Consider the following 16,468-nt stretch of genomic DNA (forward strand, 5'->3'; position numbering starts at 1 on the left):
CTCCCTGTAACGCGATAAGGCCTTTTGCTTGAATGTATTGTTTGCATTGCCGTGCAGGCGTGAGTCTTGCTTATGTGTTAAAGAGTCAGTCGTTGGATTTGTTTGAGTCATTGAATTTGTCAATTGAGTCATGTTTGATAGTTTATTTCCTGGTATATTTTGGTCAGATGTCTATAGTTACATTTGGATGTTGAGCTGAGCTCAGTTCTTTATGAATAATAGTGAGTTGAGTAGTGGATGAATTTATGTGAGACCAATCTAAACTGAGTTTAAAGTATGTTTGAATGTTAAGATGAGTTTATTACTTTTTATGGAAAGTTGAAAAAAGTTTTGGATCTAACATATAAAGATATGTTAAGTTGAAAAAACTTGTAGATCTCACGTGTAAAGAAGTTTTGAGTTGAGATGATTTTAATAATTTGAGAGTTGAGTATTTGAATGTTAAACTCATTTTAGAAATTAGACTGAGTTCAACTGAGTCTTGCAACCAAACGCAGCCAATCATGTCATTGATTTATCTTGTAAGGAGGAGGCCAGGTTCCAAATAACAATTCCTATTTTTCTTTCATTAAACAGCATAGTCTAACTTATGTAAATGAGTAATACTATTATTCATCCTAAATTTTGTGATCTCCCTTCACATTTGATAATATGACATATTTTAAGTAGTAGTTCATTCACCGTAAAAAACGCACCACATCAGCAAGTGACTAAGAATGACACAAAGTAAGACAAACATAATCATTTCTCTATGATCAGTCCCTGCATCTTTCCCGGTCGATTGCCTCGTGATCAGATTTCTTACACGAGCTCAAACTTCCACTTAAACCCAAGTTGTCTTTTATAATGTTTCATGTTAGGCATCGTGATTCTTTGCACTATATAGTAAGTAGCGTCTAACCAGGCATAACAATGCATATTTTCTAATCTAGCCATTTTTCTTTGGTCATAGTGTGGAATTGCACCTTGGCATGCCATCACACCCATGGAGACAGCTAAATCCATTTAATATCATTCCACCTACAATGGAGCCATTCCCATATTCCATAATTTCCATACCTTAAATATAGATTACATTGAAGAACGCATGGCAACTTGACATTTACAACATCATTTCAGCGCAGTACAAGGATGCACTTGCAGAGCTGGAGAAAAAGGAGATGAGTGAAAAAAGAGACAAATAGCAGAAATGTCATCCATTGCAATGCCGCGCCTCTTGCTCTTCCATCCATGTACAGCAAACTCGACAAGACGTTTGGCTGACTTCACCCTGTCTGGTGTCGAAGATATAATTTCTACAGCTTCTTGATTGGAGACAACATCCCATACCTAATGGAGAAATGCAGTGAAAATGTCTTAGTGGATTTTATAGCACTATCATGCAAAAGAAGTCTTTCAGAAACTTCTATGAACACATTCAGCAATGGCAATATGTTTCCAGCATAAATCAAATAACCGAAACAAAAAAAATTTACAGTTTGGGAGCTCTTTCTTGGATTAGCGGAATAAGGATGCTCAAGTTGCAACTTCATTTGTGTAATAGGCATTATCTTGAGTTTTCATGACACAAACATTACAATGGCACATACTGACTGAACTTGTTTCATAAATCTTCTACTCAGAAATGGAGTAAAATATTAAAGGTGCACAGATATGTCAGAACAAAGAGCTGGAGCCAAACCAAGTATGAGAGCGATAGTAATTCCAATACTATTCTCTTTAAAACATCCTGTGATGGTCATCCATTAAGTTCATTTTTTGATTGCATAAAGCATAATCTACTTGAGGTATGATGCATACCCCATCAGTGGCCAGCACGACAAATTGGTCTCGGCTGGTTATATTCCTCTGTGTCACTTCCGGCACAGAAATTAGTCCAAAGCCCTTTACACAGTAATCCCCAAAGGCTCTAGACATTGCCAGTCCTGGTGATTCCTCATCTGGCAGCCAGACTCTATGCACCCCTGGCTCATCATGCAAACAGAAGACTCGCCCTTGACACTGATGTATCCTCTCAGCCTCGTCTGCAAACAAAATCAACACAGAAGTTAAGATTTTTTTCTCTGTTTCCCCAGAGAGACCGATATGGAAAGAGACTGACGAGGTAGATTGGGCTTCAAGTCGACGGTAAGCTGAACTGGTACCAAGCTTCCATCATCTGAAGTGGTAGCCAACACAGCTCGGGAGTCGCCAACGTTTGAAATAACAATGAGTTCACCCTGGAAAATAAAACTGTCAAGTTAATCCTGATCACCTCTTAAATCACAACATGTAATTCTTTGACAGTGCATTCAAATTTGCCATGCACTTGAGCTTCCCTAAGATAGTATTTCATGGTGATCAGAAATGCCCAATCTATCCCTACGAGCTTCGCCCTCTTGTTCAACTTAGGAGAACTAATAAATGATTACAAAAGAGGTCACCTAGTTTTCATCCCAAAATATTCGCTAGCAGATTTGCATAGAGTCAATTTGTCATAAGTGCAAAAGCAAATTACCTGTCGAACAATTGTGAGTGCAGTTGTTCCACTGTAGAATGAATCTATTTTTCGATGTTTCTCAAGTTCCTGATCAATGGCCGCACAAGTCTTTAGGTAGGAATGCTTCCATATATTGAACCAATTATGCTTTTTATCAGATTCCAAGTCACATTCTGGGTCAAGAGAAGTTTGAGCTAGTGTCTCCTGCCAATTGCATAGAAGAGATGGTGGCATCGATTCTCTGACCATTTTTGCCACAAAATGGCCCCAAGGGCCATGCCCATCAAAAATCCCACAAAAGACCATGTCCTCTTGGCATCCAAAGTCCTATCACCAAAATCAACATTGTCCACATCAGTTGATGATGTAAGTGAGAATGCTCTGATCGTCAACATTGGAAAATTTGTTAGACACTAGGCTGCTGTACAGTTTCCCTATTTAGATTGTTTCCTTACTTAGATTGTTACCTTATTTACATCTTATTTGTAGGCTGTATTTAAGGGAATTCTGGACTATTTAATAAGAAGGAAACTCTCCATTGAGAGTCATTCAAACCAATTTGACAAAATAAACGTGAATTGAACCTAGTATTGGTTATAGATTGTTGAACCTCGTACATGTCTAGGTATTAAATGATGGAAAATAAGAAATCTGCCAAGGGTCTAAGCATACCTCCCACACAATGCAGCAATCCTGGTTCACTCCCTTCTGGCCTCTTTTTGAGAAAACTGAGGCAAAGTTATTCGAACCATCAATATTCACGAAGCCAGAAGTGCGTAAAATCAAGTCATTCTTCTTTGCCTCCTTTGCCATCTCTTCTGCGGCTTCTCTTCCAGTGCGGTCTTCAGACTTCCTCCCCTTTCTGAATGAAAATGACCTCGTGAGCCCATTGAACATGTAGGATAAATGCCCCATCAACTCCAAATTGATTTCCACCACCCACCAATATGAGTTGTGGTGCTTCCTTTTTGTAGACTCAAATCTGGACATGGAGATTTTATAACAATCACATACAGGACATAGGGATCAAGAAAATAACGAGTTCAAAGAAAAGAAAATGCTTTAATATTCTTAAGGAAGGAAGCATTCTCTTTCTCAATATTTTTCTCCGAGATTCTTTCTCGAGAACCAAACAGAAGCATGTTGAATCAAGTGATAATGTAATAAAAGACATGATCCGACTCAGAAGCTAAGAGACTCAGAATTTGTTCACAAGAAACAAACCAAAAACTTGGATGTAGAAACATATTTTAATCATCAGTCTAGAATTCCTTTAAAATATGAGGAAAAAACCTGCCTTTAAATTCTCTTAGCTTTGCATGGTATGCTGTAAGTTCTTTATTTTTCAGCTGAGAAAGGTAAATAAAAGGAAAAGAAAAAAAAAACTGAAATTCTTATAATCTTTCCCTTCTTATTTTCTTCCATCCCTTGAAAAGTGAAATAAACGGAAACGGAGCGAATTTGGATCGTGTTCTTTTATTTTCATCATTTTGCTTTCCAGCATTTTCTCAGAGTCTAAACGAAAAGTAACAATATTTTTGGATGTTGAGACAATGTATGAAATCTAGAAACAAAAAAATCTTAAGGCCTGTGGTATTCTATATCATTAGGACCCAAAAACCATTAAACAGATATCCAGACAGCTTATTACCCGACTGAAAGAAATAATATTTAAGAACCAATATAAAAAGAAAAGGATAAAGAAGGCGATTCATAGTCCTCATTTTGTTTTCTCCCTCAACTTTCTCGAAGACCAAACAAAACCCGCAAAGAAACATCTGATAAAGGAAACCAAAACAAGCTAAGTTGATCTTCCCATCCATCACCGACTGGACAAAAACATAACGCACGGTTCTTCAAGACTTTCTTTTCCATCCCAATTTTCGCCCCAATTAAACAATATTCAGAAGAAGACTCATACAGAAAACACACACGGCTGAGCTGGGTTTCTCATCCCACAAAAGCCAAACCAAAACAAAAACAAAGCCCAGAACTTTCCTTTCTTTTTTCTTTCATCGAACAAAAAACAGAACCTAATCCAGAAACTTCATAGAAAACAAAACCAAACCAACTAAATAGGGAACATACCTTGAGTTTCCAGCGACTTCTTTACTTGATAATGAGGCACTAGAGCGACGGAATCTGACGCAGTCGGCGTAAAATGGACTTTCCCAGCCGAAATGAGACGCAACTCCGACCAGCCGAACTGAGAGTTCGAGAAAACGAAGCTAAAGTAGCATGGCAATCCATAATGGTAGGTTGTTATGTTTGTTTGGCTGTAAATCTATCCGAGGAGAAGAAAACAAAGGACAGGGCGATAGAACCTTTGCTGCATACAAACAACAATCACTATACGTAATCTACCTTTGGAGCTAAAAAAGGCTTGCTTTTTAGTTTAAAAGCTGGCTTTCTTTTCTACTCTCTCTATGAGTCACAAATATTCTGTCCTACTCTGGTTCAAGCATTTTATAATAAGAGAATTAAATAAAAAATAATGATAATTTTATAAATTAATATTATTTAATATGACATTTTAAATTATATTTGCTGTAAAAATAAATCTATTACAATAATTTATTAGACTTACCTTTTTGTAGTTTTCTTGGCAGAGAATGGATCTTACTGACAAATGAATACTATTTTTAATAATTTAATTAGAGTACAAGTTCATTATAAGTGGGTTATAATTAGGTTCGTTTAGATATAAAAATATTCTAAATCTATTTAATATCATCTCATAATTATAATTTTTTTAAATTTTTATATAAAATATAATAAATAATTTAATTTTTTCAAATCATAAAATAATAATAATATTAAAAAATAATATTCTAACAATATTTTATTCAACTCATTTAAAATCATTTCTTCTCATTTCACTGTTTAAACGAGCCCATATCTTACTTGAACAAGTCACCTATAGTAAAATGATTTGATGAGAATGTCTTGAAAGGAAAGATTATAATATCTAAAGTCAATTTGGGGGGAGAGATTAAAATTAGAAAATGATTATATATTTTTTATTTATTGATAGAAATTCTAACATGCCCATAAATTTCTCACATGAATTTTCACATTTCATATTGATAATTGAAGATCAATTTACATGGACTTTATGGAGTCTTTCAATCGAGTGGTAGTCACATTTCAATTCGTGTGTTTGTTTTTCTTATTTTTAAAATAAAATAATTTCATATTTCAAGGCAAAATGCTTCAATTTGCCTTGAAATATTTGAATGATAAGACACGTACACGCCTTTTTGTAGAAAAAATAAATATGAATTAGCTGTTTGAAAAGCAAAATATCTCACCCTCCAAGTATCTGCCTCTTTATGTTCCATGTGGTACTTGATTTCAGACAACTTGAACTGTCGATATCCAATTATTTTGGAACTAGATATTTTGGGAATTATGGAACCCAATTCCTACTTTTATCCTATCTAATAAAATATAACTGTTACAGATAAAAAAAAAATTATATAAAAAAATTTTATAAATTGATATGATTTTATAAAATTATTTAAATTTATTTTATAATAAAAGTAACTTTACAACCTGACGTACCACATCAAACTATATCAATTTGTGAGTTTATTTTTATATAATCTCTTTATAGTTAAAGAATTTTCCTTATAAAATAGACGAGTTTGGCTTATTTATTTTTTTTAAATATCCTTATGTGTATATTTATTTTTAAATAAAATACATCAATTATGGCCTAACAAGATAAATTTGATTAATAATTAGGTGGGGGAGATTACGATGCCATGTTGTATTTTTAATTTATAAACTCTAATAATATAATGTTTTACCCAAAATAAAATCTTCTGTTCAACGATCACAACCATTCGATTAATTTAATTCTTTTTTAGATTGATTGTATAGAATAATATAATATGAATGAATGAGTGGTTGGTGGAAAATAATTGTTTTAGCAAATGTGACGGCTATGAACTTTGCATCATATGATTAATGTGACGTAATTAATATTATTAAATATATAATATCTATTCTGGGAATAGTTTATTAAGATATTTTTCAATTTTCATTGAGATAAACAAAAAATAATGATAACATGCCACAATTCTAAAATGTGGTAAATGTGGTATATCATCTTTTCTCCTTTTTAACTTTTTTATAAACGTGAACAGTAATAAATAGTATACAGTATTAATAATAAATAGTGCTGAACAATACAAACAGTATAATCATGCTACAGTAATCAACGGTGCTCGTAAATAGTAATTAACAGTGCTCGTGAACAGTGATAAACAGTACTAAACAGTAATATAAATGATAGAATTTTGTTAAATATTTTTAAGAAAATAAAATCATATAAATAATTAGAATTTTTAATATAATTTAAATCTCATAATATTTTTAATTAACTAAAATTATTTAAATAAAATAATTTTCTACCATTATATTATTTTTAGAGTTTCCAAAATATAAAAGACTTATTTTAATGATGAAAAAATATGAGAACAATATAAAAATAAAAGATTCTGTATTTTTTCGGTGCTCCCTGAATCATTGAGTATTGTTGTTGAATTTTACACAATTTATATATTTTGCTAAGAAAACTATTGTTAAAATATCAAAAAAAAATTAATTTTCATATTACTCATAATACAGTAATGTTTTGTTATCATTATGATACTTGTTAAAATTTATTTTTCTACTCTTGTATGTTAAATTATTAATTAATTAATTTTTTTTTTTAAATATATTTTTTTTTTAGACATATCAATTTTTTAGACACATCATTTTTTATTAGACAAATAGGCAAACGTTCAAATTATATAACTGGTAATATATATATAAGTGTGAATGAGTGACTATCTAACTTTTGTTCATCCGTTTTTCTTCCGTTTTCTTTTTTTGTTTTACCCGTTTTGTCGCAACCCATGTGCACAACTATGCTTTTGTCCTCATTCGCATAATTACGTTATTGCTTGTCCTCTAATTCATGTTGAAAAATACAATTAGATTTTTTGTTCTTCTAATATTAATTAGAATATAATAATAATAATAATAAAATGTTAATATCTTACAAATAATCTCAATTGAAGATTTTTGTTTATTAAACTTTTGTGGAACAAATTAACAACTTAAGATTTTTCTTTTATATTTCTTATTAGAGTTTAAAATAATAGTATAAAAAATAGATCGTGTCATAAAAAATGTGAAAATTTGATTTTTCTTTTTAATAAAATCTACTTTTTTATAAAAAAAATTGAGCGAGATTTGAACATTTAGGTTGTGTTTGGATGTTGAAGTGAGTTGAGTTGAGATAATAAAATATTGTTAGAATATTATTTTTTAATATTATTATTATTTTAAAATTTAAAAAAATTGAATTATTTATTATATTTTGTATTGAGATTTGAAAAAGTTGTAATGATGAGTTGAGATGAATTTGAGATCCAAACTCACCCTAACTTGTCCACTAAAAAAGATGCGAGTGCACTTCTTGAGTAGGTGGCTGAATCCGGATCTCCGCAACAATGGTGGAAGAAATTTGAGTTAGCAATATGGAGGTGGAGCCGAGGGGAAAGGTGGTGATGAGGTGGTCCCACTCCCACCCATACCCATTAACATCATGGATGACCAGTGCTATGTCCTGGTCTGTGCCGGAGGATCCAACCCACCCTATAAAGCCATGAATTATATGGTCGGTAACATTTATCTCCAAGATGGTATGCAATTGCATGCAAAACACAATTAAGATCTTTAATTTTTTAGTGAAATTATATCGCTCTATGTTTAAACAGATAAATATAGTATTAATTTTTTTTTTTTTTTTTATAAATCAAGTCTTATCATATTAATAGCATGGATCGAGATCTGGAGTTCGAAACTCTCATGTCCAAATAATAATAAATAAAAAAAATAGCATGGATGATAATTTGAGCCTTTTGCTAATTGTTGCAATCCTATTATAGCCATATAGAATGAGTTTCCTAGTCCACATGCTGATACACCTCCTACGACACTTTGTATAGTGTCATCAATCTGCTCTCAAGTACTACACTCACCGGCCTAAAACTCTCTAATCTTCGTCTCAACTATTCCCACTAAAGAAAGCTTGTGCTCTAGGATATAAAATATAATAAACAATTCAACTTTTTCAAATCTCAATTCAACTTTTTCAAATTATAAAATAATAATAATATTAAAATATAATATTTTAAACTTTCAAACAAAACATAAAATTTTCATCTCACCTCTCGAACTTGGTGTTTAGTTTAGCCAAAGGCTTGTGACCTAATTGATATAACTCACAACCTTCAAAATGGAGATCTGGAGTTCGAAACTCCCTCCCAAATAGAAAAAAAAAAATGTTTAGTTCAACCATTTTACAATGTGAATGCTCTTTCTTAATCAAGAAATTTAGGTTCAAATATACGAATTTTATTCACACTTTATCGTAATGGTTTTTTGTCTAATATGGAGTATATGACACTTCTATACATGGTTTGATTTTAAAGAAAAATTTAAAATTTAGATTTTTTTTTTTAGAAATTAAGTATTGGCATATCAATGATGTAAATTGTATGTTGTCTACACTTATTTATAGATTAAATATGATTTGATTTATAAGAAAATTTTAAACTTAATTTTTTTTTAGAAATTAAATATTAACATATAAATAATACGAATGATGTGTAATCCATACCGATTTATAAATAAAAGTTTTCTCGAAAAAATGAACGAATGTCTTTAGTTTGCCAATTCAAAACTAGTGACCGGACCTAGGCCCAGCCCATGTGGCCATGTTGCAACCTCAGACCCGAGTACGTCAGAATCTTGTAAACTCGTGTGCATTACCAACCACTGTCGCAATATTTAACAAGAAACACGTTATAATAATTCTATATATGATCGTAAAATACGTAAATATCGCGTAATCGTTTTGAAAAAAAATAAAATATATTATTAAAAAATTTATTTTTTTATGTGAATCTTATATTTTATTTATTTATTTTTAAATGATTACAAAGCGATTATACAAATCATGATTACAGATAATAGTTGATGAGAAAAGAACGAGAAGAAGAAAAAAATATGTATTTTAAAGGAAGAATTATGCTATGTGTTAAGACTCTCGTTCCATTATATTAAAATATGACATTGTCCATCATATTTGACTGGCTCTTTACAAAATGATAATGATATATGCAAGCTTCAAATATATAAGTTTCGTGTAGATTTTTTATAAAAAAATGAATTCTACTACTCATTTTTTCTCAATAGAATCTATTTTTTTATTTTGTATAAAAAGCTTGCGTAAGACTTGTACATTTAGAACTTATCGGAAGCATTACTTTATCAAGTTGCTCCAAAATTAAGGTTTGCTAAAAGCTACGGCAAGGTTGATTTGATTGGGCACGTACCCCACACGTTTAAGAATGCTTATAAAGTATTGCTTTCAAGTTGTCTCGCATGAACCCAATATTCCATATGGTTCAACCAAATTGAAGGTCCTTCCTGTAACGGGATAAGGCCTTTTGCTTGAATGTATTGCTTGCATTGCCGTGCAGGTGTGAGTCTTGCTTATGTGTTAAAGAGTCAGTCGTTGGATTTGTTTGAGTCATTGAATTTGTCAATTGAGTCATGTTTGATAGTTTATTTCCTGGTATATTTTGGTCAGATGTTTATAGTTGCGTTTAGATGTTGAGCTGAGCTCAGTTCTTTATAAATAATAGTGAATTGAGTAGTAGAGAGATTTATGTAGAACCAATCTAAATTGAGTTTAAAATATATTTAAATATTAAGATGAGTTTAATATTTTTTATAGAAAGTTGAAAAATATTATGAATCTTACGTATAAAAATATGTTAAGTTGAAAAAAAATTGTAGATCTTACGTGTAAAGAGGTTTTGAGTTAAGATGATTTTAATAATTTAAGAGTTAGATATTTGAATGTTAGACTCAACTTAAAAATTAAACTGATCTCAACTGAATCTTGTAACCAAACGTAGCCAATCAATCTTGTAAGGAGGAGGCCAGGTTCCTGCTAAGAATTCCTATTTTTCTTTCATTAAACAGCATAATCTAACTTATGTAAATGAGTAATGCTATTATTCATCCTAAATTTTGTGATCTCCCTTCACATTTGATAATATGACATATTTTAAGTAGCAGTTCATTCAACTTCAAACACACCACATCAGCAAGTGACTAAGGGTGAGTTTGGATGTTGAAGTAAGTTGAGTTGAGATGATAAAATATTATTTTTTAATATTATTATTATTTTGAAATTTGAAAAAGTTAAATTATTTATTATATTTTATGTTGAAATTTAAAAAAATTGTATTAATGAGTTGAGATGAGTTGAGAGTAATTTATCTTCCAAACGCACCCTAAGAATGACACAAAGTAAGACAAACAGCATCATTTCTCTATGATCAGTCCCTGCATCTTTCCCGGTCGATTGCCTCATAATCAGATTTCTTACACGAGCTCAAACTTCCTCTTAAACCCAAGTTGTCTTTTATAATGTTTCATGTTAGGCATCGTGATTCGTTGCACTATATAGTAAGTAGCGTCTAACCAGGCATAACAATGCATATTTTCTAATCTAGCCATTTTTCTTTGGTCATAGTGTGGAATTGCACCTTGGCATGCCATCACACCCATGGAGACAGCTAAATCCATTTAATATCATTCCACCTACAATGGAGACATTCCCATATTCCATAATTTCCATACCTTAAATATAGATTACATTGAAGAACGCATGGCAACTTGACATTTACAACATCATTTCAGCGTAGTACAAGGATGCACTTGCAGAGCTGGAGAAAAAGGAGAAGAGTGAAAAAAGAGACAAATAGCAGAAATGTCATCCATTGCAATGCCGCGCCTCTTGCTCTTCCATCCATGTACAGCAAACTCGACAAGACGTTTGGCTGACTTCGCCCTGTCTGGTGTCGAAGATACAATTTCTACAGCTTCTTGATTGGAGACAACATCCCATACCTAATGGAGAAATGCAGTGAAAATGTCTTAGTGGATTTTATAGCACTATCATGCAAAAGAAGTCTTTCAGAAACTTCTATGAACACATTCAGCAATGGCAATATGTTTCCAGCATAAATCAAATAACTGAAACAAAAAAAATTAAAAAAATTTACAGTTTGGGAGCTCTTTCTTGGATTAGCGGAATAAGGATGCTCAAGTTGCAACTTCATTTGTGTAATAGGCATTATCTTGAGTTTTCATGACACAAACATTACAATGGCACATACTGACTGAAATTGTTTCATAAATCTTCTATTCAGAAATGGAGTAAAATATTAAAGGTGCACAGATATGTCAGAACAAAGAGCTGGAGCCAAACCACGTATGAGAGCGATAGTATTTCCAATACTATTCTCTTTAAAACATCCTGTGATGGTCATCCATTAAGTTCATTTTTTGATTGCATAAAGCATAATCTACTTGAGGTATGATGCATACCCCATCAGTGGCCAGCACGACAAATTGGTCTCTGCTGGTTATATTCCTCTGTGTCACTTCCGGCACAGAAATTAGTCCAAAGCCCTTTACACAGTAATCCCCAAAGGCTCTAGACATTGCCAGTCCTGGTGATTCCTCATCTGGCAGCCAGACTCTATGCACCCCTGGCTCATCATGCAAACAGAAGACTCGCCCTTGACACTGATGTATCCTCTCAGCCTCGTCTGCAAACAAAATCAACACAGAAGTTAAGATTTTTTTCTCTGTTTCCCCAGAGAGACCGATATGGAAAGAGACTGACGAGGTAGATTAGGCTTGAAGTCGACGGTAAGCTGAACTGGTACCAAGCTTCCATCACCTGAAGTGGTAGCCAACACAGCTCGGGAGTCGCCAACGTTTGAAATAACAATGAGTTCACCCTGGAAAATAAAACTGTCAAGTTAATCCTGATCACATCTTAAATCACAACATGTAATTCTTTGATGGTGCATTCAAATTTGTCATGCACTTGAGCTTCCCTAAGATAGTATTTCATGGTGATCAGCAATGCCCAATCTATCCCTACGAGCTTCACCCTCTTGTTCAACTTAGGAGAACTAATAAATGATTACAAAAGAGGTCACCTAGTTTTCATCCCAAAATACTTGCTAGCAGATTTGCATAGTCAATTCGTCAGAAGTGCAAAAGCAAATTACCTGTCGAACAATCGTGAGTGCAGTTGTTCCACTGTAGAATGAATCTATTTTTCGATGTTTCTCAAGTTCCTGATCAATGGCCGCACAAGTCTTAAGGTAGGAATGCTTCCATATATTGAACCGATTATGCTTTTTATCAGATTCCAAGTCACATTCTGGGTCAAGAGAAGTTTGAGCTAGTGTCTCCTGCCAATTGCATAGAAGAGATGGTGGCATCGATTCTCTGACCATTTTTGCCACAAAATGGCCCCAAGGGCCATGCCCATCAAAAATCCCACAAAAGACCATGTCCTCTTGGCATCCAAAGTCCTATCACCAAAATCAACATTGTCCACATCAGTTAATGATGTAAGTGAGAATGCTCTGATCGTCAACATCGGAAAATTTGTTAGACACTAGGCTGCTGTACAGTTTCCCTATTTAGATTGTTTCCTTACTTAGATTGTTACCTTATTTACATCTTATTTGTAGGCTGTATTTAAGGGAATTCTGGACTATTTAATAAGAAGGAAACTCTCAATTGAGAGTTATTCAAACCAATTTGACAAAATAAACGTGAATTGAACCTAGTATTGGTTATAGATTGTTGAACCTCGTATATGTCTAGGTATTAAATGATGGAAAATAAGAAATCTGCCCAAGGGTCTAAGCATACCTCCCACACAATGCAGCAATCCTGGTTCACTCCCTTCTGGCCTCTTTTTGAGAAAACTGAGGCAAAGTTATTCGAACCATCAATATTCACGAAGCCAGAAGTGCGTAAAATCAAGTCATTCTTCTTTGCCTCCTTTGCCATCTCTTCTGCGGCTTCTCTTCCAGTGCGGTCTTCTGACTTCCTCCCCTTTCTGAATGAAAATGACCTCGTGAGCCCATTGAACACGTAAGATAAATGCCCCATCAACTCCAAATTTTGATTTCCACCACCCAATAATATGAGTTGTGGTGCTTCCTTTTTGTAGACTCAAATCTGTACATGGAGATTTTATAACAATCACATACAGGACATAGGGATCAAGAAAATAACGAGTTCAAAGAAAAGAAAATGCTTTAATATTCTTAAGGAAGGAAGCATTCTCTTTCTCTATATTTTTCTCCAAGATTCTTTCTCGAGAACCAAACAGAAGCATGTTGAATCGAGTGATAATGTAATAAAATACATGATCCGACTCAGAAGCTAAGAGACTCAGAATTTGTTCACAAGAAACAAACCAAAAACCTGGATGTAGAAACATATTTTAATCATCAGTCTAGAATCCCTTTAAAATATGAGGAAAAAACCTGCCTTTAAATTCACTTAGCTTTGCATGGTATGCTGTAAGTTCTTTATTTTTCAGCTGAGAAAGGTAAATAAAAGGAAAAGAAAAAAAAAAAAAAAAACTATAATTCTTATAATCTTTCCCTTCTTATTTTCTTCCATCCCTTGAAAAGTGAAATAAACGGAAACGGAGCGAATTTGGATCGTGTTCTTTTATTTTCATCATTTGCTTTCCTGCATTTTCTCAGAGTCTAAACAAAAAGTAACAATATTTTTGGATGTTGAGACAATGTATGAAATCTAGAAACAAAAATATCTTAAGGCCTGTGGTATTCTACATCATTAGGACCCAAAAACCATTAAACAGATATCCAGACAGCTTATTACCCGACTGAAAGAAATAATTTTTAAGAACCAATATAAAAAGAAAAGGATAAAGAAGGCGATTCATTGTCCTCATTTTGTTTTCTCCCTCAACTTTCTCGAAGACCAAACAAAACCCGCCAAGAAACATCTGATAAAGGAAACCAAAACAAGCTAAGTTGATCTTCCCATCCATCACCGACTGGACAAAAACATAACGCACGGTTCTTCAAGACTTTCTTTTCCATCCCAATTTTCGCCCCAATTAAACAATATTCAGAAGAAGACTCATACAGAAAACACACACGGCTGAGCTGGGTTTCTCATCCCTCAAAAGCCAAACCAAAACAAAAACAAAGCCCAGAACTTTCCTTTCTTTTTTCTTTCATCGAACAAAAAACAGAACCTAATCCAGAAACTTCATAGAAAACAAAACCAAACCAACTAAATAGGGAACATACCTTGAGTTTCCAGCGACTTCTTTACTTGATAATGAGGCACTAGAGCGACGGAATCTGACGCAGTCGGCGTAAAATGGACTTTCCCAGCCGAAATGAGACGCAACTCCGACCAGCCGAACTGAGAGTTCGAGAAAACGAAGCTAAAGTAGCATGGCAATCCATAATGGTAGGTTGTTATGTTTGTTTGGCTGTAAATCTATCCGAGGAGAAGAAAACAAAGGACAGGGCGATAGAACCTTTGCTGCATACAAACAACAATCACTATACGTAATCTACCTTTAGAGCTAAAAACGGCTTGCTTTTTAGTTTAAAAGCTGGCTTTCTTTTCTACTCTTTCTATGAGTCACAAATACTCCGTGCTACTCTGGTTCAAGCATTTTATAATAAGAGAATTAAATAAAAAATAATGATAATTTTATAAATTAATATTATTTAATATGACATTTTAAATTATATTTTCTGTAAAAATAAATCTATTACAATAATTTATAGACATACCTTTTTGTAGTTTTATTGGCAGAGTAGGGATCTTAGTGACAAATGAATACTATTTTTAATAATTTAATTAGAGTATAAGTTCATTATAAGTGGGGTTACAATTAGGTTCGTTTGAATATAAAAACATTCTCAATCCATCTCATATCATCTTATCATTACAATTTTTTTAAATTTTCATACAAAATATAATAAATAATTTAATTTTTTTAAATTAAAAATAATAATAATATTAAAAAATAATATTCTAATAATATTTTATTCAACTCATTTAAAATCATCTTATCTCACCTCACTATCAAGACGAGCTCATATCTTATTTGAACAAGTCACCTATAGTAAAATGATTTGATGAGAATGTCTTGAAAGGAAAGATTATAATATCTAGAGTCAATTGGGGGGAGAGATTAAAATTAGAAAATGATTATATAATTTTTATTTATTGATAGAAATTCTAACATGCCCATAAATTTCTCACATGAATTTTCACATTTCATATTGATAATTGAAGATCAATTTACATGGACTTTATGGAGTCTTTCAATCGAGTGGTAGTCACATTTCAATTCGTGTGTTTGTTTTTCTTATTTTTAAAATAAAATAATTTCATATTTCAAGGCAAAATGCTTCAATTTGCCTTGAAATATTTGAATGATAAGACACGTACACGCCTTTTTGTAGAAAAAATAAATATGAATTAGCTGTTTGAAAAGCAAAATATCTCACCCTCCAAGTATCTGCCTCTTTATGTTCCATGTGGTACTTGATTTCAGACAACTTGAACTGTCGATATCCAATTATTTTGGAACTAGATATTTTGGGAATTATGGAACCCAATTCCTACTTTTATCCTATTTAATAAAATATAATTACTACATACGTAAAGAGATTATACAAAATAAATCTATAAATTAATATAATTTCATGAAATTATTTAGATTTATTTTATAATAAAAGTAACTTTATAATCTGACGTACCATATCAAATCACATCAGTTTATAAATTTATTTTTGTATAATCTCTTTGTGATTAAAAAATTTTCCTTATAAAATATACAAGTTTGGCTTATTTATTTTTTAAAATATAATACATCAATTATGGCCTAACAAGATAAATTTGATTAATAATTAGGTGGGGGAGATTACGATGCCATGTTGTATTTTTAATTTATAAACTCTAATAATATAATGTTTTACCCAAAATAAAATCTTCTGTTCAACAATCACAACCATTCGATTAATTTAATTCTTTTTT

At 32.4% G+C, this 16,468-nt stretch overlaps 2 protein-coding genes across 3 annotated transcripts; both read right to left on the bottom strand.

Moving 5' to 3' along the window:
- Positions 1–907: 907 nt before the first annotated feature.
- Positions 908–4,884, bottom strand: LOC109005272 (probable protein phosphatase 2C 34). Its single transcript, XM_035692870.1, has 6 exons — positions 4,568–4,884; positions 3,152–3,461; positions 2,498–2,806; positions 2,102–2,219; positions 1,801–2,024; positions 908–1,329 (listed from the first exon to the last, which is right to left on the bottom strand). Exons 2-6 carry the CDS (start codon positions 3,392–3,394, stop codon positions 1,111–1,113), a joined length of 1,113 nt encoding a protein of 370 aa, XP_035548763.1. The 5' UTR covers positions 3,395–3,461; positions 4,568–4,884; the 3' UTR covers positions 908–1,110.
- Positions 4,885–11,042: 6,158 nt separating this feature from the next.
- On the bottom strand, positions 11,043–15,003 carry LOC108985402 (probable protein phosphatase 2C 34). 2 transcript variants are annotated; one of them, XM_035692887.1, is made up of 6 exons: positions 14,719–15,003; positions 13,295–13,606; positions 12,640–12,948; positions 12,303–12,363; positions 11,945–12,168; positions 11,043–11,464 (listed from the first exon to the last, which is right to left on the bottom strand). In XM_035692887.1, the coding sequence occupies exons 2-6, from the start codon at positions 13,535–13,537 to the stop codon at positions 11,246–11,248; spliced, it is 1,056 nt and encodes a 351-aa protein (XP_035548780.1). In that variant the 5' UTR covers positions 13,538–13,606; positions 14,719–15,003; the 3' UTR covers positions 11,043–11,245. The 2 variants fall into 2 exon arrangements, with proteins under 2 accessions (XP_035548780.1, XP_035548779.1); XM_035692886.1 differs by having other exon boundaries at positions 12,246–12,363; positions 14,719–15,002.
- Between the last annotated feature and the right edge of the window lie 1,465 nt (positions 15,004–16,468).

The sequence above is a fragment of the Juglans regia genome, chromosome 8 (genome assembly GCF_001411555.2).
Source record: "Juglans regia cultivar Chandler chromosome 8, Walnut 2.0, whole genome shotgun sequence".
In the NCBI taxonomy this organism is placed as follows: domain Eukaryota; kingdom Viridiplantae; phylum Streptophyta; class Magnoliopsida; order Fagales; family Juglandaceae; genus Juglans; species Juglans regia.